The 23,690-nt window shown below is 45.0% G+C and overlaps 3 protein-coding genes and 1 long non-coding RNA gene across 7 annotated transcripts in view; 2 read left to right on the top strand and 2 right to left on the bottom strand.

Annotated features, from left to right (window-relative positions):
- Positions 1-15,592, top strand: part of Luc7l (LUC7 like) — a 29,034-nt gene extending 13,442 nt beyond the window's left edge. For 3 of the 4 annotated variants that reach the window (XM_048436071.3, XM_048436073.3, XM_087910725.1), the window contains 7 exons: positions 880-990; positions 2,210-2,353; positions 5,295-5,471; positions 7,333-7,421; positions 9,135-9,164; positions 9,748-9,915; positions 11,262-11,607. In XM_048436071.3, coding sequence (XP_048292028.2) covers positions 880-990; positions 2,210-2,353; positions 5,295-5,471; positions 7,333-7,421; positions 9,135-9,164; positions 9,748-9,915; positions 11,262-11,403 — 861 coding nt within the window. In that variant the 3' untranslated portion in view covers positions 11,404-11,607. Of the gene's footprint in view, positions 1-879; positions 991-2,209; positions 2,354-5,294; positions 5,472-7,332; positions 7,422-9,134; positions 9,165-9,747; positions 9,916-11,261; positions 11,608-15,490 lie in introns of those variants that run through there. The other variant, XM_085694825.2, reaches the window with a different exon arrangement.
- Positions 15,593-18,455: 2,863 nt separating this feature from the next.
- On the bottom strand, positions 18,456-19,670 carry Hbq1 (hemoglobin subunit theta 1). The gene is made up of 3 exons (XM_087910724.1): positions 19,512-19,670; positions 19,196-19,400; positions 18,456-19,096 (listed from the first exon to the last, which is right to left on the bottom strand). The coding sequence occupies exons 1-3, from the start codon at positions 19,604-19,606 to the stop codon at positions 18,968-18,970; spliced, it is 429 nt and encodes a 142-aa protein (XP_087766850.1). The 5' UTR covers positions 19,607-19,670; the 3' UTR covers positions 18,456-18,967.
- Positions 19,335-19,991, top strand: LOC148121024 (uncharacterized). Its single transcript, XR_015738903.1, has 2 exons — positions 19,335-19,479; positions 19,568-19,991. It is a non-coding gene; the product is annotated as an uncharacterized LOC148121024 (long non-coding RNA).
- Positions 19,992-21,640: 1,649 nt separating this feature from the next.
- Positions 21,641-22,507, bottom strand: Hba1 (hemoglobin subunit alpha 1). The gene is made up of 3 exons (XM_048436068.3): positions 22,349-22,507; positions 22,024-22,228; positions 21,641-21,876 (listed from the first exon to the last, which is right to left on the bottom strand). The coding sequence occupies exons 1-3, from the start codon at positions 22,441-22,443 to the stop codon at positions 21,748-21,750; spliced, it is 429 nt and encodes a 142-aa protein (XP_048292025.3). The 5' UTR covers positions 22,444-22,507; the 3' UTR covers positions 21,641-21,747.
- Positions 22,508-23,690: the final 1,183 nt, after the last annotated feature.

Here is a 23,690-nt window from a genome sequence, read left to right as displayed (position 1 = left end):
AAGTAGATAAGACTGGCTGATGGAGAAGCCCAAGAAAGCTACCTATTCCACCTCCCCAATGCTGGAATTTTAAAAGCTCACTGCCACATGTAGATTTTGGAGGGATTAAACTCAGGTCCTTATGTTTGCATGACTAACACTTAACTAAGTAATTCCCTTGGTCCATTTTCTTGGTAATTTTACAGAGAGTTGGAGATCTTTCTACAAATTTTGGAAATAAGTAAATGAGACAACAATTTAGTTTAAGATGACTATAATTGTGTTAATTATGATGATAAATTTTTAAGCAGATATCAGCTCATGCTGTCCCTATAGGTGCCATAGTAGAAAGAGGAATTGCAATTTAATTTTTTTTATTTATTTTTTATGAGGCCAGGTTTCATATGTAACCCTGGAACTCCCAGAGATGTGCCTATCTCTTCCTCCTGAGTGATGGGATTAAGGGCATGTGTCCACCTGATATACAAAGGGAATATTTTAAGTCCACAAGGACTACATAGTATGATTCTGTCTCAAAACAAAAGAACAAAACAAAGAAATAAACGTAAGCTTGTGTTCCTATTACTTATATAGGTGCCAAGACTATGCAGTGTTGGCAAAATGTGGTGTACACACCTCTCATTAGCACTTTGGAGGCTAAGGCAAGAAGATTGTGAGTTCAAGGTCAGCCCAGAGTACATGGCAAGTTTTGGGCCACCCTGGTCCGTGGGACTTTATCTGGAGAAACTGGTCTGCGGGTGTAATTCAGAAGAGTTCCTTTCTAGGATATTTGTAGTTTTGGGTTTAATCTCAAGCACTCCTCTTCTCAAATAAAAGACTTAACGATGACAAAAAAAACTATGCAGTGTTGATTATAGCTGTTTGCTTTCTTCGAACTAGGCAATGGATCACTTAGAGTCCTTCATTGCAGAGTGTGATCGTAGAACTGAGCTTGCCAAGAAGAGACTGGCAGAAACACAGGAGGAGATCAGTGCAGAAGTTTCTGCAAAGGTATATTAAGTGACTGGTATAACTCACTTTTTGTCTCACCCTCACACTAGTTGGGAATTCTATGGAGATGGTCTGTAGCCATGGCATTTGGAGCCTGCATTCCTTTCTTTGACCTCACAGAGATTTGCCTGCCACTTGAATGCTGAGATTAAAGGCATGCATCACAGCTGCTAATTAAAAGAAGATGTGAGCCAGTACTAATTTACTATGCATATTACTTCTTAACCTAGAAATGGATATGAAAATGCCTTCAGTTTATCCCAGCTGCTGGTGAAGATGCATGAACAGGTTCAATCAGCTGTACATTTGGAAAAATAAAGCTATTAAATCAAAAAAAAGAAGAATAAGAAGATGTGGCGGTGTGGCGCATGCCCTTATTGCCAGCACTCAGGAGGCAGAGGCAGGTCTTTATGAGTTTGAAGCCAGCCTGGTCTACAGAGTGAGTTTAAGGACAGCCAAGGCTACACAGAGAAACCCTGGCTTGAAAAAAACCTTAAAAGGCTAGTGTGCTGGCAAATCCTAGTAATTAGATATTTTGCTTGCAGCCTACGTTTGTATGTTAAACCTTGAATTTTACTACTCTTTCCCAGAGGAAGTAAAGAGACACAGAAAATGACCAACATGTTTTGGGGGAGGAGGCCTTTTGTTTTGTTTTGTTTTGAGGCAATGTTTCTCTGTGTAGCTTTGGAGCCTGTCCTGTCCTGGAATTAGCTCTGTAGATAGACCAGGCTAGCCTCAAACTCACGGAGATCCACCTGCCTCTGCCTTCTGATTGCTGTGATTAAAGGTGTGTGCCACCAGGGCTCAACTAACATGTCAGTTCTAAAGTGAACAGCATGTGCTCCATTGCAAAAACAAAAACAGCATGCAGTGGAGCGAATGGGTTTTCTTAGAGTCTGGTGTAATGATAGTAAGGATGTCATAGTTTTGTTTTGAAGTGGTCTTTTGTGGTTTAGGCTGACCTTGAACTGACTGACTATAGGTGATCTTGAACTGGCATCCCCACTCCCAAACTTCCATCCAAAAGTTGGAAGTGGCTACCAGTTACATTGCCACTGAGTTTTTAGTCTCTAAGTGTGTTACTGAGTCTGGACCTTAAGGTAGTCTTTTATTTTCAGAGGAATAGGCCAGGCATACAGCAAGAAGAAGAGAAATACTTGTTTTCTTTGTAACTCAAGGTATTGATGTTTGGTGTTTTTATCTGATTTTCTGTCCTTAGGCAGAAAAAGTACATGAGTTGAATGAAGAAATAGGAAAACTCCTTGCTAAAGCAGAGCAGCTAGGAGCTGAAGGAAATGTGGATGAATCTCAGAAGATCCTTATGGAAGTGGAGAAAGTTCGTGCAAAGAAAAAAGAAGCAGAGGTTGGTTGTTGGTTAGTTTTGAGACATGGAACCTTGGTTATCCTGGAACTTGGTATGCAGACTATCCTTGAACTTAAAAAGATTTTCTTGCTTCTCCTTCCCAGGTGCTGGAATTAAAGGCATGCATCACCATGCTTGGCACTCAGCTTTTGCTCTTGCTCTCTCAACATTTATTTTTTATTTATTTATTTATTTATTTATTTATTTGTGTGTGTGTGTGTGTGTGTGCGCGCCAGTGTTTTACTTACATATGTGTACGCTTTGTACTTGCATTCATGTCTGGTACCCATGGAGACCAAAAGAGGGGGATTGATTCCTCTGAAACTGGATTACCCATATTTGTTAACTGCCGTGTGTGAGTGCTGGGACCCAAACCCAGGTTCTCTAGAACAGCAGCAATCCTCCCCTCCCAAAATAAGGTTTCTCTGGGTAACACACCTGGCTGTCTTGGAACTCACTTTGTAGACCAGGCTGGCCTCGAACTCACAAAGATCCACCTGACTCTGAGTGCTGGGATTAAAGGCGCCCAGCTTTTTTTGTTTGTTTTTTGCTTTTTGGGTTTTTGAGACAGGGTTTCTCCGTGTGGCCCTGGCTGTTCTGGAACTAGCTATGTAGACCCGGCTGATCTTGAACTCACAGGGAGCCTCCTGCTTCTGCCTCTGCCTCCTGAGTGCTGGTATTAAAGGTGTGTGACACCACCACCAGCTTTTGTTTTGTTTTTTAAACATGCTCTCTTATTTTATAGTCCTGGCTGACCCTGAACTCATTGTGTAACCAAGACTGGTCTGTAATTTAAAGTAGTCCCTCTACCTGAGCCTCCCAGTTATAATATGTATAATAATTCAGGCATGGAAAATACATATATAATCTCAGTTCTTCACACCTGGAGAGTAGAGCCAGGATATGGGATATGGATAACACACAGAACACAGACAAGAGGATGAGGGATTCAAAACCGGTCTTGACTACATAGTGAGTTTGAGGCCAATCTGGGCTTCAACAAGAAATGTGATGATAGGGAAGTAAGTGATGGTAATTTGGTAATGTTGAACATTTGGACTGTTAAACCATGTCTACGTTCTTTTTATTCTACATAATAATCTGTGTAACTGACTAGTAAAAAGTTCACAGGTAGGGACAGAAATTTCCAAATTATCCTCTACAGCTCTCCCATTATCAGAAGCCCCCCACCAGAGTGGTATGGTTATTGCCATCAGTGTACTAAAATTTAGACATTGTCACTCCAAAGCTCATAGTTTACTTTTAGTATATGTGTGTGTGTATACTGTTCCATGGAGGATAGAAGACGATGTCAGATCCCCTAGAACTGGAATTGCAGACAGTTGTGAGGTGTTGGGTTGGTGCTAGGAATCAAATCTGGATCCTCTGGAAGAGCAACAAGTGCTTTTGACTTCTGAACGATCTTTCTAGGCTCTCCTCCCATTGATACTGATGAAGATAGATTCATAAGAGAGATGAAATCTGAGAGAGCTGACTTTGGGATGGTCTATAGGTAGGTTGGGGATAGCCTACAAAGCTATAGCTTAGACCTTTAATAAAAACAGAAAGTCCAGGGGTGGCAAGGAGATGAGAAAATGGTGTATTTGTGCATGGCTGGTGCCTGCTTAACTTTTAGGTATTATTGTGCCTCTGGTTCATATAGCTGACCTGTATAGTGTGAGGGTTTTGTTGGGTGTTAGAGCAATGCTTATTGAACCGAGCAACGGGGAGAGAAGGTTGAGACCATCAGGATTATGCTTTTTTGTGGTTCTCCAAAAGTTTGCAAATTAAAGTTTGCAGCAAAGGTTGGATAGGCAGAACAGGCTAGTTCCGATCTAATGCCTCATACTCCCAGTGAACACTTACCCCACCTCTATTTGGTGGTGACATTATTGTGTTGGGTCTAAGCTTATGTAATTGCTTAGCTTAAAAGACAAAAGAGATTCATAACACAGCTGAGATGTCTAGGTAGAATTACCCTAAAAGACTGAAACCAGTGCTTGGACTGTACCTTCTACATTAGCTCCGAGAGTGTGTAGTTGGAGGTACCTTCTGATGACAAGTACTCCCTAGGCTAGAGAGGACGCACTCTGCATATTGTTTTTGTTGTTGTTTTGTATTGCCTGCATGTATATCTGTGTGAGGGTGTTGTTGGGTCCCCTGAAACCGGAGTTCCAGACAGTTGTGAGCTGTCATATGGGTGCTGGGAATTGAACCTGGATCCTCTGGAAGAGCAGCCAGTGCTCTTAACCACTGAGTCATATTTCCAGCCCTAAAGGGGGTCTATAGTCTATGGTCTCTTAGGACAAGTTGGGGAATGACATCAGTTGATGAGTTCTGTGAAAGATTATGGTGTGGAAGTGTAAGCCAAATAAAAATAAACTTGTTTCTTATTATTTCTTATTATTATTAGCAATAATAACCCTAACTAAAGTTAGTGATAGTAACTAAGAGAAGATTTTACTCAGTTTATTGCTACAGGCTTCATTTTTTTAATCTACATAGAACATATATTAGTAGTTTCCTAAGTTCTTTCTGAGTTTTCACATTAAATCCTTCTATAGTGGTGGCTTTGCTTTTTGTTTTTTATTTTAATTTTTTGAGACAGGCTCTATGTAACAAGCTTTCCTGGAACTCAGAAAACCGCCTGCTACTAATTGTTAATTCTTTTAAAATAAACAATGAAATTGAAGTTCTTAGTATACCTAAAGCTGAGCAATCTAGTTTTCAACATGTGGTAAAATGTTGCCTATATTTCAGGGTGTTTTTTTTTTTTGTTTTTGTTTTTTTGTTTTTTTTTTGCCTACTACTCTACGCGGATCTACGAATTTCAGGTTTTTCCATTCTGGGGTCTACATGGTGACAGTTTTGAAATGCCTCCGCGTCATCTTTTATATTTTATTTATTTGTTTGTCTGTCTGTCTTATCTATCTAACCATAGGAAGAATATAGAAATTCTATGCCTGCATCCAGTTTTCAGCAGCAAAAGCTTCGTGTCTGTGAGGTTTGTTCAGCTTATCTTGGTCTCCATGACAATGACCGTCGTCTAGCAGACCACTTCGGGGGCAAGTTACACTTGGGGTTCATTCAGATCCGAGAGAAGCTTGATCAGTTGAGGGTATGTTGATTACATTCTTTCTGGAAAACCCTTTGGAATCTTGTGGGGTTTTTTTGTTTGTTTGTTTGAGGGGGGGAGACAGGATTGCTCTGTAACGGCTCTGACTGTCCTCCAATGCAAATGTAACTGCTTCCATTAATTCATATATTTAAAGCATTCCATAGGAAATGCAAGTTTAAATATACTCTCACATACTGCTGGTTATGATAACCCTAACATGTTCTGATGTTAAAATGGGGCATTTAGCTGGGCATGGTGACCTACTCCTTTAATCACAGTACTTAGAAGGTAGAGGAAGAGATAGACCTTCCTCTTTGATACAAAGAGGTAGATCTTTGTAAGAACAAAGCCAGCCTGGTCTACATTGTGAGTTCCAAGCCAGCAAGAACTACAAAGTGAGGCCCTGTATAGAAATAAAGAAGCAACCAACCAAACAATAAAACCCCAGTCAAATAGAAAGATCATTTATGTATGCATCATTAACCAGGAATTCTTTGTTGGATTTAAACATGTTTCTGGAGTTTTTGTTTCTTTGGGTTTTGTTTGTTTATTTTAGGCAGGGTTCCTCTGTGTAGCCTTTGCTGTCCTGGAACTTGGTCTGTAGATTAAACTGGCCTTGAACTCACATAGATCTGCTGGAATTAAAAGTGTCTGCCACCACTGCCTAGCGGAAGATCGGAATTTTAAGATTATCTTCAGCTAACTGGGCAGTTTAAGATCCATCTGTTGAAACATTGCCTTAACAAAAACATTTGTTTCAGTCTTTCCCAGTAGCATTTTAATTTTAATTTTACTTTACATCTTTGCCAGTATGAGTTTGATATGCTGGTCATGTGAGGTGAATTGTAGGTGTGGGGAAGGAAGTGATGCCACATCTAGGGGTCTATTCTCAGCCATACCTGCTTTAGGAAGGTGTGAAAAGGAACTTTGAGCTGATATCCTGTACGCCTAGCTCAGATGAAGGATGACCCGAGTTGGAGGTGTAGAAGTGTAGTGATGGACAGGACAGTTTGCCTGGGCCTTGCTGTGTCCTCTCATCTAGAGGATATTTGCTTTTCTCACTGAGCATAGAGATTTTCTGTGCTATCCCTGGCTCTAAGCAGGGAAGACTGGTGGATTTTCGTGTCAGGGGGTATGACTTACTCCCCCTTTCAGGACTGTGTTTTCATCCACTTACATTTACAGCCCAGATGGTGTATTACAGGATTTGTTAGTGTTGGTGATAGGTTATAAGGGTTCTTAGCCCTTTTCAGCTGGCTTGAGTTGATGCTGATTTGATGGTAAAGTATATCAGAGCCTTCTGGCTTCTGTTACATTTAGGATCGAGCCTGATGAATTGAATATGCAATTGTGCTGATGCACTTACCACATCAGAAGTGAGTTGCTTCTGGCTACCTAGAGTTCCACTCCCAGAAGCAGGGTTTATGTGGTCTGACTCATGTTTCTTTTTTTACTACAATGCTTGTAGAGAGGCTGTAGGATAAACAACTAACTTGATGGTTTGGTTTGAAGCATTGTGATCAATTCCCTGTGACTTATTAAAAGTTCAGCCCCCTCCTCTCCTTTGTAATTTGTCACCAAATGTATAAAATGATTTAATTTTTTTTTCATTTGTTCTACTAGGGTTTTTTGGGTTTTTTTGAGACAGAGTGTCTCTGTAACAGCCCTAGCTATCCTGAAACTAGCTCTTGTAGACCAGGCTAACCTAGAACTCACAGAGATTCACCTGCCTCTGTCTCCTGAGTGCTGAGATTAAGTGTGTGTGCCACCACTGCCCGGCTTCTGTTAGTTTTAAAAATAAATATATTGTTTCTTAAAGTTGTTGCTTTTCCCTTTTTTCCCCTATTTTTCATTTATTTAGAAAACTGTGGCTGAAAAGCAGGAAAAGAGAAATCAGGATCGCTTGAGGAGAAGGGAGGAGAGAGAGCGAGAGGAGCGGCTGAGCAGGAGGTAAGTGTGGACCAGCCTTAGGAAACTGCTGTTTGCCATGTTGTGACCTGGAATAGTCAGTGTTTACCATACAAAGAATTGGCAGTTACTTACTTTTGTGTGGTTTTTTTGTTGTTGTTTATTTAGAGATAGGGTATCTTAGTGTTTCTATTGCTGTGAAGAGATACCGTGACCACATTAACTCTTACAAAGGAAAATATTTGATTGTGGTGGCTCACTTGCACTTTAGAGGTTTAATCAGTTTGTCATTGTGGTGGGAAGTAAGGCAGCATGCAGGCAGACATGGTTTTGGCAAAGGAGTTGAGGGTTCTTCTGTCTTGACCCACATGCAATAAAAAGTCTGAGACTCTGGGCAGTGTGTTGAGCATAGGAGACCTCAAAGCCACCACCCCTGGTCCCCTCCTACACACACAGTGACATACTTCTTCCAACAAGGCCATACTTCTTCTTAATAGTGCCACTCCCTTTGGGGATACCACATAGGGTCTTACCATGTAATCCAGGCTGACCTAGAATTTTCAGAGATGTGCCTGCGTCTGCCTTCTAATAGCTGAGATTAGGGTGTATGCCATTAACCTGGCTCTGGGGTGTCCTTTAAAAGAAAAATTATTAAATCTATAACATATTCAGTCTAGTGAGGTATGACATTAATTTAAATAAGGGAGGGAGAAACTATTGAGAGTTACTCCCCCCACCCCCACCCCAAGATAGAGTTTTTGTGTTGACTTGGCTGTCCTGGAACTACCTCTGTAGACCAGGCTGTCCTCAAACTCACAGAGATCCACTTGCTTCTGCCTTCTGGGTACTAGGATTAAAGGTGTGAGTCACCCACCATTGCCCAACCATCCTTGGACCCCACAGAGCCAGCTCTGACAGCTGGGCATAGAACCTTCAGCAAATAGGGAAGGCAAAAATGGATCTACTGCTAAGCTGTAGTCTCATGGCAGTGCATTGCTGTGGGAAAATCGCCAGCTTTGAACTGAAGGAATGGAGGCTTTGTGTGCCCCCCCCCTTAATTTTTTGATTTGGTCACATGGGGCCACAGGACAGACTTTCCTATAAGACGTATAGTTGGAATATGTTCCCGCTTGAGAAGCAGGGTATTAAGGTGTTGAGCAAAAGCCTCCCCCTGCTCCGTGAGGTTCTGAGTTTCAAGGCTGGAAGAGTGTGGGTGGTGTGATCTGGGCTAAGGTGTTTCTTGTAGAACTGATTGGACTTGGGGTCATGTGGGGAGAAGGAATGCAGCTGGTCTCATGGTCTCTTTTCTTTTTGTTTTGCCCCTCCCCCTTTTGTTTCCTGTATATCCCTGGCTGTCATAAAACTTATTCTTTAGACTCAGGCATCTGCCTGTCTCTCCCTCTCTGTGCTGAGATCAAAGGTGTGCACCCAGTATCATGCTCAATTGACCTCTTGGTTTCTAATCTGTAATTGTCCCTTACCTTGGACAGGGAGGATGGAATGAGGAATAGGGGTAGAATTTGGCTATATTTGGATTGAGGTACCTGACGTCTCAGGTACTCAGATAGATGTGTTGGATCTAATTTGAGTTGAGAGAAGATATCAGAGCCAGCAGTAACTATGTTTCTTGAAGGACACTTTTTTTTGTTTTGATGGGATCTTACTATGTTGCTTTGACTGGCCTACACAAAGCCTGACTGGCTTTGTGTAGACCTGGGTGGTGGGATTAATGATGTTTTTTATTTTCCGGTTTAGGTCTGGATCAAGAACTCGCGATCGCAGAAGGTAGGTTTTCAGATCTATCACAGGATTCTCAAGTTGAATACCTTTTTATGCAGAAACATTTAATAACTAATGTTTAGAGCTTCACAACTTAGGTAGGCAAGACTGGTTTGTGAAGAGCATTGCTTAGGGTTTAGCACAATAGAAACTCACATCCCACCACCACCACCACCACCACGAGGGAAGAGGGGCCTGGAGCTTCTGCTAAGGCCCAAGGACCAAGGAGTGTCCTGTGTTTTGGTTTTTTGAGACATGTTTTCTCTGTGTGTTCCTGACTTTGTTGACTAGTCTGGCCTCAATTTTAGAGACCTGTGTACTTGTCTTTGTCTCCCAAGTGCTGGAATAGGCATGCACCACCATGTCTGGCCAAGTACTGTACTCTTTAGAGATGTTATTTAGGGGAAAGGTTTTGCCATCAGACTAATTCAGGGTACTCTTTAGTCCAAAATTGTACATTTATGGGAAGAAAGAGAAATCCCAGGAAAGCTTAAAAGCCAAAAGATGCTAAGAGGAGAGAAATGGAGGTAGATCTTTGAAGAGTTGACCCCAGTGATGTCTGGCTCTCAAAATCATCTGGATTTTCCAGGTCACGATCTCGGGATCGGCGACGGAGGCGATCTAGATCTACCTCCCGAGAGCGACGAAAGTTTTCCCGTTCCAGGTCCCGAGATAGACACCGGCGCCATCGCAGTCGTTCCCGGAGCCACAGCCGGGGTCACCGCCGGGCTTCCAGGGACCGGAGTACAAAATACAAGTAACTACTCTGACTTCCTCAGTAGCTGCAGCCAGGAACAAGCCTTTTCTCTTTGTGTTCCCAAGTCTGCTGGGGTCTGTCATGCTGGCCTTTTGGCCACTACGTCTGGTAGGGACAAGGTTGGGGTTATGAGAAGGCAGGCTCTGGGTGACTAGCACCCTGTGTTGGTACCCAGAGGGATAGATAGCGTCACCTAGTGCTTGGAATAGTGTAAGGCTATTGAGCTCTCATGGCCCTCTGGGTAGCACTGCACTTGGCTGGGCTTTTTGTACTTTAACTTGGTAAAGAGCAGCTAAGGTTTTTGTCTTAAAAAGGTTCTGCTTACTTACCTCTCTTGTAATTTTGTTTTGTTTTGAGACCGGCCCTCACTTTGTAACCTAGATTGGCTTGAACTCAAGATCCTCCTGCTTCAGCCTCCCAAGTGCTGAAATGAAATGTGTATACCACCATGCTTGACTTACGTGGTTTTCCATTCTACTCTTTTCCATTGTCTTTACATACTGCGTCATATTCCACATGCATAACTTTATTGTATTCCCATTTGCTTTGTTTCTGTTACACCGAAAACTTTCCTTATTAAAGTCTTTCCTTTTATTTATTTATTTTTAAAGATTTATTTTTATTGTGTGTATGTTAGTGTGTTATGTCATAAATGTTAGTGTAAGTGTATATTGTGTGTGTTTATGTGAGTGTGCCTGCGTGTGTGTTCTTACTGTGGAGGACAAAACTTGTCTTGAATCCTCTAGACCTGGAGTTACTGGTGATTCTGATGCCCGACAGATGGATTCTCCACAAGAGCATCATATCCTGACCTGTTGCTCCACCCCCTTAAACTTTTCAAATGTTACTTTTTATCAGTTACTTTTAAGACCAAATCTCACTCTCTAGCACAGGCTGGTCTCGACTTAAATCACTGCTGTCTTATGTTCTTAAGTGTGAGGATTACAGGTATAAGCCACTATCCCCAACTCAAAGGGTTACCTTAATTTTTTTTTTTAAATTATTATCTGTAACAGATAACAGATGGAGTCAGGCTTGGTTGTCTGTCTTCTGGTATGTTAAGAGACACCTGAGCACTTGAGGCCAGGCAGCAGTGGAAGCAAGGGCAGGTGGATCTCTTGAGTTTAAGGCCTGGTCTATAGAATGAATTCCAGGACAGCCGCGGCTACACAGAGAAACCCTGTCTTGAGACATCCCCGCCCTCCAGTCCCCATAAAAAGGCGCCTGAGCATGGAAGGGAAATGGTCTTCCGTAGTCTAGGACTGAGGGTCTACCTTAATGGTTCCTGTGCAGCCAGCCAGAAGGAGATGGCATCCTCTGCTGAGCCTCTGGTTCCACTTTCCCAGGTTCTCCAGGGAGCGCTCATTGAGAGAGGAATCCTGGGAGTACGGGCGGAGTGAGCGAGGGCCCACTGACTGGAGGTTGGAGAGCTCCAATGGCAAGACTGCATCGCGGAGGTCGGAGGAGAAGGAGGCTGGCGAGATCTGAACCTGGCTCTGGCACTGTAAATAGTCTGACAAACGTTCAGCACAGCCTAAATTACCCTTTATATTTACTGGATACAACTCATCTTTTGTAGTTAAAATTTCTATTGTTTGGCCCTAGCTGTGAGTTTCTAGAGTTGTTCAGAGCTGCTCCTGTGTTTGGGGTTATGTTGTATAGGAACAAATAAATTTGGTGGCTGCCTCATGACAGCTGTGTTGGGGTGTGTGCTGTCCTCTACTCTAGAGGCACTTCTCTAGGACCCTGCACCTGTGGAGATAAAGGCTGGTGCTGCCATTACCTTAGAAAACTGTCCAAATGTCTGACCCCTTTAACTTTTGGCATCTTGTATGCCAGGGCTCTCCAAAACACTTAACTGAGCCAGATATTTGTGACTTCCCTGCTGGCTCACATTCTGCATCTCAGCTACTCAATGCAGACCACAGAGCAGGCTCTAGTTGTGAGGGGGTGACCATACTGCACACTCATTTCCTTAGGGAGAACTATAGCTATTGCAACCGTAGCTTAGGGGAGCAGTTCCACTAAGATGGAAAAAAGGCATAGGTGGCCCCTGACTGCCACTCAGGAGGTCCTTGGGAAAGGCTTGCAGCTTAGGTCAGGTATCTTGGGTGGTTTATTCTCAGGGTAGACTTATTGTTAACCCTTGAGCATATGTTGTTCACAGAGGACCAATTCCTTAAGACCAAAGTGAAACCCAAATAGAAAGGATGTCTGAATAGGAGCTTCTTCCCTTCCCTTCTTTGGGGAGTTGGGGGATTTAGAGTTTGTTTTCAGAAGGAGCTTTAGTTCGTTGTGTTAAACATAAAAGCCTCCCCTCTCCATGCCATGCTTATAAAAGTTTAGGTGCTGTCTTGAACTGTTGGTTTGATGGTCACACATAGGATCTTGAGATCTTATAGTGTGGCTCCTGGTGCTGCCCTGGGTTCTATTTTACAGAGGATGTGTGTGGGTACTTGCTATGCTGATGTGTGAAACAGACTTTCTCTTGTCAACTGTCTCCATACGAAAGAAGGTAGGGTGGAATATCCCTGAAGGACCCACTGGGGCTCAGTGCTATGCACAGGTGCCATTTAGGTTTCATCTCTAGCCCCTTGGCTTTCAGGTGGGAATCAGTTTAGCTCTGCTCTGCTGTCTTCCTTGAGTAAGACCTGTACCTGGTCCCAGGTGAACATTTTGACTAGCTGTGGACTCATACTAGGAATATTTTGCTTCCTGGACTCTTTGGGAGCTTACCTAGACAGTTCTCCTCAGAGCCAACATCAGCATGTCTGGTTTGGATCCTTTTCTGTCTAGATATAAATTTGTATGTGGAGAAACAACTGTTTTGTTTTATCAGGGTGTAAAGTTGCTAAAAACATTTCTGTGCCCTGACCTTTGGTACCCACAGAAGATAATTCCTGGGCTCATGTGGACTGCAGCTACTGGGGTTCAGTAGGCAGACCCCCTGCATAAGTAGAATCCTTTGGGTGGTCAGGGTCCCTAGAGTTGCAGAAAGGCTGTTTGCTTCAGTCTCTTAGGGAGACCTAATTTTTTTTTTTTTAAACTTTATGTGAATTGGTGTGAAGGTATCAGATTCCCTGGAACTAGGGTTACAGACAGTTGTAAACTGCCTCTGGAGGAACAGGCAGTGTCCTTAACCTCTAAGCCATCTCCCCAGCCCCAAGGGAGACCTTTCTTACCAAGGACATTGTAGCAAGTTTGAAAGGTTTTTGTTTTTTGTGGGTTGTGTGTGGGGAACAATCTTGCCCTGCTAACCAGGCTATTGAACTTCAGGGCTCAAGATATTCCTGTTTCTGTTCCCAAATATCTGGCACAGTTGACTGCCAACACATCTGGATGCTTTGTTTTGTTTTGTGATTGTTGTTGGGTTTTTTGTTTGTGTGTTTTGTTTGTTTTTCTAGACGGGGTTTATGTGGCTATCCTGGAACCTATTTTACAGAACCAGCTGGCCTCAAACTCAAAGATCTGCCTACCTCTGTCTCCTGATGTTTTGTTTTCTTAATTGGAATTTTCATGGAGAAAGGGAACTAGGACAGATGACCAGAGATTTGTTGTGTGTGTTTGTGGGGTGGCTCAGTTCATTGTGCAAAAAGTTACGGGATCTACTATCTGTTGATTAGGTTCCAGGCCCAAGAACTTGAAGAACCAGTAGTTTTCATCCTGGCCCTTTGTGAAGCCCAACAACCAATACACAGGCCAGGGCATAGGAGAGGAGGTGGACGTCCAGCTCAGAAAGAGGATATATGTCCTTCTTGGATCCTGTTATTCTTTCCAGGTTCTTGGTGCATGGGTGATACCAGTGTATTGGACAGGGCAGTCCTGTCTTTGGCTGGTGATTCTAATGCTTCTCAAATCCACACTGTGTTTTTCCCATGTCATATAATGTGTGTCATGCATGTGCTTTGGGGGATGACTTTACAATTTTTTTTTTCTTGCTCATACAGGACATAGTTTGCCTTATGTCGAGTAAGAACTGAAGGACATGGATGTGCAGGACATATTCCTGTGTCTGGGACATAGCAAATAGGACAGCAGGTTAAAATCAGGTTTCTGTGATGACTATGATTGATTCTTAGGCAGAAAGAAGGCATTATCTTCTCTCTGAAATCAGATGAAAACAGGGTTTAGTAGCCCCTGGTCCCCTTGACTACATGATCAGCACTTGGACTGGGGATCCAATTTCTGTCCTAGGTGGCCTGTCAATGAATTAGGCCCAACTCATATGTATCTGAGAAAAAGTCAGGAGTATGAAAATGAAGCATTCCTAGAGAGTGTCTGACCAAGACTGCTGCTGCAGTTAGAGAAACTGTGATACTGTTAGTCTCTGAGGGATAAAAGCTGCAAGAGTTTGCCCAGAATAGCCAAATCTGGTCTCAATATTTGGACGAATAACCCTAGACGTGACAGGTTAGAGGCCTCTTGAATCTCCTAATGTCCCATGGTCATTTTAATGGGTAAAAAGGCTGGACCTTTATCATACTAACTTGGGAATCTGTGACTTTTGACCCATGTACTGGAAGGGTAGGCCCTTTGAACTCAGAAGACATGAGAGAGAGGAGATGCAAGATATGCCCCATTAGAGGACACATCTCTAGTTCAGCAATACTTGTTTACCTTGATAGGGACCCTCAAGCAACAGCAGGGTCAGTCCTCCATTGGTTGTGAGCTTTATTCTGTAGTTTGGTCCTGGGATATATGAGCTCTGGATTCCAGAATTAGCTATGACCTGGGAGCTTTATGTTTCCCTGGGCTCCCAAGCCTTAGATTTTTTCCTACTTGGCATGCATTATTAGAATACACTGAATTTTAGTGTGTGTTTTATCCTTGTCAGTGTCCTCCTGAGTCGTAAACACACTTCCTAGGGTCTGCTTACTGCTGAAATGAAAGCAATTGCTTCTCAGATAATTCAGTGGACAGCTGTTGGATGTCTTGACTCCTAGCACATATTCCTTTCAGAACAGCGAATGCCCGTGATGTGTTCCAAAGGTGACAGCAAAATGCAACAAAGCTTTGTATAACAAACCATCATCTTAGCCATTTCTGATGTGTATGTCAGTGATGTTTATGTATCCACAGTATTAGTCATCATCACTGTTAGCAAGTTGTAGAATGTTTTCATCCAGACAGAAACTCCAGCCCACTCCTAAAACTATTCAGCTCCTTCCTGAAGCCCCTGGCAATCTGGAACCTGTTTTCTGTCCCTATAGTTTGCTCATTTGGATATTTCACAAACTTGGACTCATGCACTGTATGGCCTTTGGTGTGTTGGCTTCTGCTCAAGGTGTCTGCAAAACTCAGCGGCTTGATGTAATCTCGTTAGTTTTATGGGTAAAAAAAAATTCCATTCTGAGTGTGAGCTACATGTTTTTACTCACTCTGATGGTTAATATCAACTTGGTGGGTTTTAGAATCACCCTGTGAATGTGTCTGTGAAGGTGTTTCCAGAGGTTTTAGTGAGAAGACCCACCCAGGTGTAGGCTGCATTACCCTATACTCTGGGGTCCTAGACTGAATAAAAAGGAGGAAAAGAGTGAGCTGAGCACCAACCGTCATCTCTGCTTCCTGACTGCAGATGCAGTGTGACCAGCTGCCTTAAGTTCCTGCAACCGTGACTTCCCCACCACACAAGGACTGTACCCTTCTACTGTGAACCAAAATAAAACTGCTTCTCTCAGTTGCTCTTGTGAGGTCTTTTGTCACAGCATTGAGAAACCAATCTAACATCCACTCACTTTCTAATGCTTACAGTGTGCTACAGCTGGGATTGTCACTGATGCTCTGCCATGACTATTTTCCAAAAATGTTTCATGGGCCTAGGGGGAAAGACACAGACTGCTATTTCTGTCCAGAATTCCTAATAACCCCTGACTTTGTGGTTCCTGGCTGGGTTCATTCCTACCCAGCATTTGTTTTTGTCTTTTTCTTTTGAGACAGCCTCACTATACAACCCTTGAAATCACAGAGGTCCGTCTCAACCCAGGGTTTTATAAGAGAACTGGGGATGTATTGATGCCAACGCTCTGCTCTGCAAGGTGAGTGTGTGTCTAGGGGAGCACTTGGTTATGCCTTCCAGCTCTCTCACTAGCTTACACTTAGGTGGGTGCTGAGCTGGGCCATTTCCTGTGTATATGTGTCTGCATGGTATGAAAGGTAACATACCATGAAAGACATTGTATTCCAGCAAATGCATGTTGTACCCCGCTGGGAAACCCATGATAAAAGTCAACCCAGTCAGGACACAAGGTTGTCCAGAAATTCTGGGCAGAAGTTTCTGCTTGACCTCTACACTTCAACATCTTTCTGTTCCGTCTTGTCTGACCTTGTGCCTCAGCACAAGTCCCAGGCTAGGGATGTGCCACCCACCCCCCATTCTAAACCCTAGAGGCATTGCTGTGGGTTGTGACTCCCTTGGGGATCATATATTAGATGCCCTGTATATCAGATAATTACAATTCACAACAGTAGCAAAATTACAGTTACGGAGTAGCAACAAAATAATTTCATGTCACCACAATGTGCAAAATTGTATTAAAGAGTCACATTAGAAAGGCTGAAAACCACTGCTTAGGTTCTGAAGGCTTCCTTACACCAGCACAAGTCCTGACACCCGTGCAGGTGCAGACAACCCAGTCACACTGGCTTCTTATGGAGACTTTATTCAAAGACCAAGAAGTAGGGATGCCAGGGAGGGAGGACAGCCTGGACAACCAGGAGACTCCAGTTTATTAGTACTTGGTTTAACAGTACTTGGAGGGCAGCACTGTGCTCACAGAGGCAAGGAATTTGTCTAGAGATGCCTGAATCACAGGAGTGAACTCAGGCTGAATGTGGCAAGCCAGGGTCACCAGCAGGCAGTGGCTCAGGAGCAGCTGCAGGGACAGGAAGTTTTAGTCACTGGGCTGAACTTTTTGAAACCACTGTATTCACTGCTCTGGGCTCAAGGGGCTACACGTCTTCCCTGCTGGTCCTAGATCCTGCTCCTTAACCCTGAACACCTCCCACTGCCGCCACCATCAGACCACAGCAAATACTTTGAAATTCTCAGGTTGTACACGCAGCTTGTGGGCCTGCAGGTCTCAGAGTAGACAGGGCACCAGGCAAGTCATCCAGGAGTCTAACTGTGGAGGTCAGGGCGTTGTTAACTGTATTTCATTCACTAAACTGGGTGGGTGTCCATCATCGGGGGAGTCTTGGTGCCATTCCAGTTCCTATGGATACTCTGTATATGTCCCTGGAAAAACCACACTTGAGACTTAGTGTCAGAAAATGGGAACATTCAGCTGGGTCAGCGCAGGGACCTTCAGCTCAAGAGATGCACCAAGAAGGAAAGATACTGTGCTTTGGATTTCCCAGAAATACTCGGTGCTGAGGCCAGCCTAACCTCTTTCACACAACAAGCTGCCCTACTCTCTTGGGATCAGTGTTGCAATCACCTCATCCCAAGCAGTTGAGTCTGGCACAGAATGCTTTAACCACAGCCTCCCTGATACCTGAACTCCTGACATACCCACATACCCTGGGCATGGCTGGCCTGAGCAGGCAGGAGTTCATGACTGTGATTTTCTCTGGCACAGTGCCCAGTGTCCTGGACATCCCCGCACACATTCATTGAGCAGCGTCTATAGCTGTGACCTCCATGTATGGATCTAGCCTTGCACTAAGACTTGGCCGTGAGCAGAGTCTAGACACAGACCAGAAGCCAAGGTAGAGGGCACAGTTTTTCTGTCCTGACTGCCAGTCTCTGCCCTGGCCACTGTTTCCAAATTGCCACACAAATACTAATATTACTTGTAAATGCTCGGCCAATAGCTCGGGTTGTTACTAGCCAACTCTTACATTTAGAATAACCTGTCTCTACTAATCTAAGTATTGTCACGTGGCTGGTGGCTTTACTTGTCCTCTAGCATGTCTTGCTTTCTGGGCAGCTGGCTGGTGTCTCCTCACTCTGCCCTCCTTCATCCCTACTTTCTCAGTTTGACTTTCCAGCCTGACTTCCTGCCCAGCCACCAGCATGCTAGCTTTTTATTAATTAATGACAATGATACATAGTCATGGTGTAGAAAAGGATTGTTCCACAACACCCAGGGGAGGGTGATGGCTGGGGAACAAGGTTGTTTTCAGCATTGTCCGTTATGCTGACCTGTGACCTTTGTACCTGTCACCCTTTTGAGACCCAAAAGTTACCATTCTGAAACTGATGCAGCCAAGGCTAGAGGCATGAATTTGTAAGTCAGGGCCATAGATGCTCCACAGTGGAGATGGCCCAAGGCTCCCCTGATGCCTGGGGACATGTGGAGGTACAGGCCCTCCAGCTGCAGGTGGTATTCTCGCTACCACTCAGCTCTTTGCAGTGTGTTCACAGAACCTGATTTCCTGCTCTAAAGATTGAATTCATTCACTACCTGCCCATGTTTTCTCTGCTAGCTACAGTTTCTACAGCTTAGAGCACTTCTGCATGCAGGAGGCCCCTCTTCCCACCTCCAACACAGAACACAGACAAAGGGTTAAATTAAAATGAAAAGAGTCTCGCCAGGCACTGGTGGCACACGCCTTTAATCCCAGCACTCTGGAGGCAGAAACAGGTGAATCTCTGTGAGTTTGAGTCCAGCCTGGTCTACAAGAGCTAGTTCCAGGACAGGCTCCAAAGCTACAGAGAAGCCCTGTCTCGAAACAAAACAAAACAAAACAAAAAAAACAAAAAAAAAAAAAAACCAATACCAACAACAACAAAAAAGAGTCTCTGTGGAGCCGGGTGTGGTAGGGCAGGCAAGCCTTGTAATCCATGGACTGGTAGGTGGGCATAGGGCATGGGGGTAGGTTGGAGATGGGACTGGAAACAGAAGGATCAGGAGTTCAAAACCAACCTAGTCTATATTATGGATCTGAGAGGCCAGGCTGGGTTACACGAGACCATTAAGCCTATCTTAAAACGAAAAATAAACCAAACCAAAATACAAGGATCTGCCCGCTTTCACAGGAGGTCTATGACTCCAGCTTAGCTGAAATTCCAGCCTCTTGGAACCTTGCTTTGGGATCCCAGGATACATCGTCAGCGATATTTGGAGACCAGTGCCAAAGTCACAAGGCCCAGGAACTTGTCTAGGGAGGCGTGCATCTTTGGGCTGAAGTCTCCAGGATAGTGTCGGGCAAGAGTCACCAGCAGACAGTGGCTGAAGAACTGGATTAGAGAAAGAATCGCCCCGCCTTTTTTTTAATCTCTCCCTGACACCCAGACTTGAAGGGACCACCACCAGAGCAGCTCAGTCCCAGAACCTACCTGAAAGTTAGCGGGGTCAACGCGGAACTTGTGAGCATGCAGATCGCTGAGAGCAGAGAGAGAACCAGGCAGGTCGTCCAGGTGGTGGGCAGCGAGAGTCAGTGCATCGGCTACCTTTTGGCCATGGGCTTTAACCTGACTAGAGCCGGGGCTCAGGTCCAAGTGTGGGAAGTAGGTTTTGGTGGAGGGGAAAGCCATGAAGGTCCTGTGGGAAGACTGAGTTGAGTGCATCCTGGCTGGGAGGTGTAGAGAGAGCCCGCCGTCGCCCCGCCGTCCATCGGAAGGTGAGCCCGAGGGCGCCCGAGTGGGTCCTTACCTCTCCAAGGCCTCGGTAGTGTAGATTCCAACATTGGTGCTCATCTTTTTCCACAGCGCGAGAACCAGAGCGCGATCAGTCTGGGACAGAGACATCTTCACTGAGCTGTGGCCTCGCTCCTGTCTTCCCGGCTGTGGGCAAAGACGCCCGGAAACCCGGGGTGCCGCCAGAGGGCGCCGCTGCGTTTCAACTCGCCTAGGTACTGGGCTTATCTTGGATTTACAGCCCATTTGTTCCCTTAAGTCCCAAAGCCTCACATTTTTAAGTATTTACTGTATGGACAAAAGTATCTGATTTGTACTGTCGTATTATAATGGATTTGATGTGTTATTTTGACACTGCCAATTTATCCTGCCTCCTGAGTCCTTTGGATATTTCATAGCGAAAGGAACGCTTCCTGGTATATCCCTTCCTCGAGAAACCCACTAACCTTACTTGGGTCTATCTTATTTTTCATTAAATTTCACATATTTCAATCTACATTTAAAGAGTCTGGAAAGATGTCTCAGCAGTTGAGAGCACTGGCTATTTTCCCAGAGGACCTGGATTTGATAACTCCAGATCCAGTGATTATGAAGCCTTTTTCTGTCTTCCACGGTCTGCAAGTGGTACGCACACATTCGTGCAGTTGAAACACCCACACTGATAAAATAAAATTAAAAAAATTCAACTATACATTAAAAAGCCCTTTAAACTGGGTGTGGTGGCAGAGGCACAGGTTAATCCCAGCACCCAGGAGTGAGAGACAAAGGGATCTCTGTGAGTTCAAGACCATCCCGGTCTACATAAAGATTTCAGACCAGCCAGAGCTACATAATGAGATCCTGGCTCTACACTCCCTCCCCCCAACACAATCCCTTTTAATAAATTCTAAATTTATTAAAATTTAAAAATATATTATTCTTAGAGTTATAATAAATAGATGGATGAGAAATAATATATGCCTAGTCCCAGGACAAGTTCCTCTGGGGACAATAACTTTATGGATACCTATACTGTGTCTCAATGCTGATACCAAGGGACAGTGATTCACTCACTACTACACTAAAGAGTTATCTCTCCCTGGTCTGTGTGTCTGTGTGTGAATATGTTCTACCTCCCAAGTTCTGGGATTGCAGGCATGTGCCACAAAGCCCTGTGTAATTTAGCTATCTTTGATGTGTACAAGTTAGTGATCTTATGTAATTTGCAATGTTATGCAGTCATCCCTTATACCCATTTCCTGAATTTTTCCTCACCTAAACAGAGCCTCCAGCCCCCTAGTGTTAGTTATCCAGCCCTTCCCAAAGCCCCTGCCAACCAGGAGGGTGCTTGCCGTCGCTATAGATTTGCTCACTTTGATATTTTACAAACATAAAATCATGTGCTGTGTGGTCTTTGCTCCATTGGCTTCTTCTGCTCAAACCTTTTTTCCCTCTCTCCCCTCTGCTGCAGGCCCTGCTCAACTTTTTTTTTTTATTCAATCACATAGTATAAGTATAAGAAATTACTCTTTAGTGTAGTGTCCAGGGCTGAAGAATATTCCACAGTGAGGTAAATGAATGCAAAGCCTGTCCCAAAGACTGGATCTTCAGCTCTGATGGTCCTCAGACATGACTGTCCAAAGAATGGGCATGAGGTGTGGCACCCATACAGACTTGTCTGGTGTCTTCTGTGGCACCATTCACACCTTAGTTTTGTGCTTGTTTCTGGTCTTCAAAGGGAGTCTCTGGGGTGGGTGAATGAGAATTCAATAACACTCTGAAAAAAAGGGGTACTGGAGCAGTCACTTGTTGGGGAGTCCTGGAAATTCTGGTCGTGTGTGTGTGTGTGTGTGTGTGTGTAAAATGAAAGGTAGCAATAGGGAAGGACATAGTATTCCAGCAAATATATGTTGAACCTGGTGGGAAACCCAGGGGTAAGAGTAACCCAGCCAGGGACTGCAGAACAAGAAGTCCAGAGACTCCGGGCAGGAGACTCTGCTCAACCCCTCTTCCCTCCACTTGTCCTCCCCTTTCCTCCCTACTCTAGTCTGGCATTCTGCCTCAGCACAGGGGACCTGAGTCCCAGGCTGGGGATATGACCTCCCCTAGGATTCCCCATGTCAGTCGGGGCACCTTTGCAGATGCAGACAACCCAGGCACACAGGCTTCTTCCTACTTAGGCTTTATTCAAAGACCAAGAGGTACAGGTGCAAGGGAGGGGAGACTGCCTGTCCAGAAGGCAAGCCTGGCAGGAGACGCCCTGAAGCTCCAGTTTAACGGTACTTGGAGGTCAGCACGGTGCTCACAGAGGCAAGGAATTTGTCCAGAGAGGCGTGCACTGCGGGGGTGAAGTCGGCAGGAATGTGGTTGGCCAGGGTCACCAGCAGGCAGTGGCTCAGGAGCTGTGGAGACAGGACGTTTCAGACCATGGAGTAGACACCTAGTCACCTTGGTTTGAGCGGCCCCAGGCCTTCCCAGTTTGTCCGAGATGCTGTCCTCCACCTCCCATCAGCCCCTCAACTGCCGCGCCATTCAGCCCCAGCACATACCTTGAAGTTGACAGGGTCCACACGCAGCTTGTGGGCGTGCAGGTCGCTCAGAGCAGACAGGGCACCGGGCAGGTCATCCAGGTGTCCGACTGCGTTGGTCAGGGCATCGGCGACTTTCTTGCCGTGGCCCTTGACCTGGGCAGAGCCGTGGCTGACATCAAAGTGAGGGAAGTAGGTCTTGGTGGTGGGGTATACCACGAACATCCTGTGGGAAGAAGGTGGGGGGAGGAGTTAAGGTTACAGAAAAGCACAGTGAAGGACTGCCTGCTGTGCACGGTGTCTGCTTTGGATTCCATGGTCCTTAGAGCAGAAGCCCTGGTCTCACCTCTCTAGGGCCTCGGCGCCATACTCAGCAGCGTGGCCGCCAATCTTGCCCCAGGCAGTCTTGATGTTGGTCTTGTCCTTCGCAGAGAGCACCATGATGATTCCTTCTTGAGTCTGTAGGATTCAGGAGTGTGTTGGACCTGCAGCTGCTGCTCTTATATACCTGTGGTGTCTGAGACACGCCCTTGGGGCGGCCCTCGTTGGCTGACTAGGGTGGTGCACTGCAGAGCAAGGCAGGCAGGGGGCGCTCGTGGTTGGGGAGATGGCAATAGGCTTCTACTGCCTGTAGGGAATATTAATTACCCTCGGGATGCTCCTTGATCACTTCAGTTGCCTTCAGTGATGGGTGTTTGGGAAAGAAGTAAGGGTACCAAAGCCTTGTGCAGAGAAGGCAGTTGCTCAGACCAGCCTGAGCAGTGCCCAGCCCTCCACCTTGCTCTGGGTCCCAGCTTCTCACTCTCCTTCCTAACCCACACTCCCTGCTCTGCCCCACACTATTCTGGGAACAAGAACGGTAGATATGGGACCCACAGAGGAACCCTCTCTCCCTGTCTTTTCTCCCTCCTCCCTCTCCCGTCCCTTTGTCTACTCTCTCCTCTCCTGGCTACTCCTTTCTTTTTTTCCCTCTCTCTCCTTTTCCTCTTTTGTGTGGACAGGTTTTGCTCTGATATCCGGGCTGACCTGAACTCCTCTGGCTCAAGTGAACCCCCTGGTCAGTCTTCTAAGTGCAGGGAACTGCAGGAGCAGGGCACCAGACTCTCTGACTCCCATCTCAGCTGCCCAGGGCTCCCATGGATGCAAAGGAAAGAAGCTGAGAGCTGATTTTGGTGTTGCACATGGGGAACCTCGGGTCCTAGCAGGCTGAGACAGGAGGCTTGCCTGAGCCCAGGAATTCAAGGTCAGTCTCTGCAAAGAGAGACCCCCATCTTTCTAATGCAAGCAAACAGTAACAAAGAAGCTGGGGGGTGCAACCAGATGAGAATGTTTACCCAGGTTGAGGAAGGTTCTGGATTCAGTTCTAGCACTGCAAAAATAAATGTATGATAACACAGAGCATGAATTGGTAGCCAATTGAAACTCCTGGGCTCAGTTCCAACTTCTTCGACTTGGGGTGAGGGTGACTGAGCACAGGGACTGACTTCCGGCTGGAATAACAGAAAACTATCTGTGCAGTCTTAGTGGCTGTCCGTTTCTTCCTTCTTTTCTTCTCATTCTTTCTGATTTTCTATCTTCCCCTCTCCCTCCATACATTTCTGATTTTCCGTGTGTGAGTGTGTCTGTGTATGTTTTTGTACAAGTGTTTTGTTGTGATCTTTGTTTTGTGCTTAGTTGGTCAAATGATA

Source organism: Myodes glareolus, chromosome 9 (genome assembly GCF_982192425.1).
Source record: "Myodes glareolus chromosome 9, mMyoGla1.1, whole genome shotgun sequence".
Classification (NCBI taxonomy): domain Eukaryota; kingdom Metazoa; phylum Chordata; class Mammalia; order Rodentia; family Cricetidae; genus Myodes; species Myodes glareolus.
This window is presented reverse-complemented; position numbering and strand designations above follow the sequence as displayed.

Bases quoted from the DNA above. Each gene is read 5' to 3' on its own strand.
- Hbq1 (XM_087910724.1), bottom strand. From the start codon at position 19,606: ATGTCTCTGTCCCAGACTGATCGCGCTCTGGTTCTCGCGCTGTGGAAA. The intron at 19,401-19,511 runs GTAAGGACCCAC...GTCTTCCCACAG, and splicing joins ACTACCGAGGCCTTGGAGAG to GACCTTCATGGCTTTCCCCT. The intron at 19,097-19,195 runs GTAGGTTCTGGG...TCTCTAATCCAG, and splicing joins TTGACCCCGCTAACTTTCAG to TTCTTCAGCCACTGTCTGCT.
- Hba1 (XM_048436068.3), bottom strand. From the start codon at position 22,443: ATGGTGCTCTCTGCGAAGGACAAGACCAACATCAAGACTGCCTGGGGC. The intron at 22,229-22,348 runs GTGAGACCAGGG...TTCTTCCCACAG, and splicing joins GGCGCCGAGGCCCTAGAGAG to GATGTTCGTGGTATACCCCA. The intron at 21,877-22,023 runs GTATGTGCTGGG...CTGTCTCCACAG, and splicing joins TGGACCCTGTCAACTTCAAG to CTCCTGAGCCACTGCCTGCT.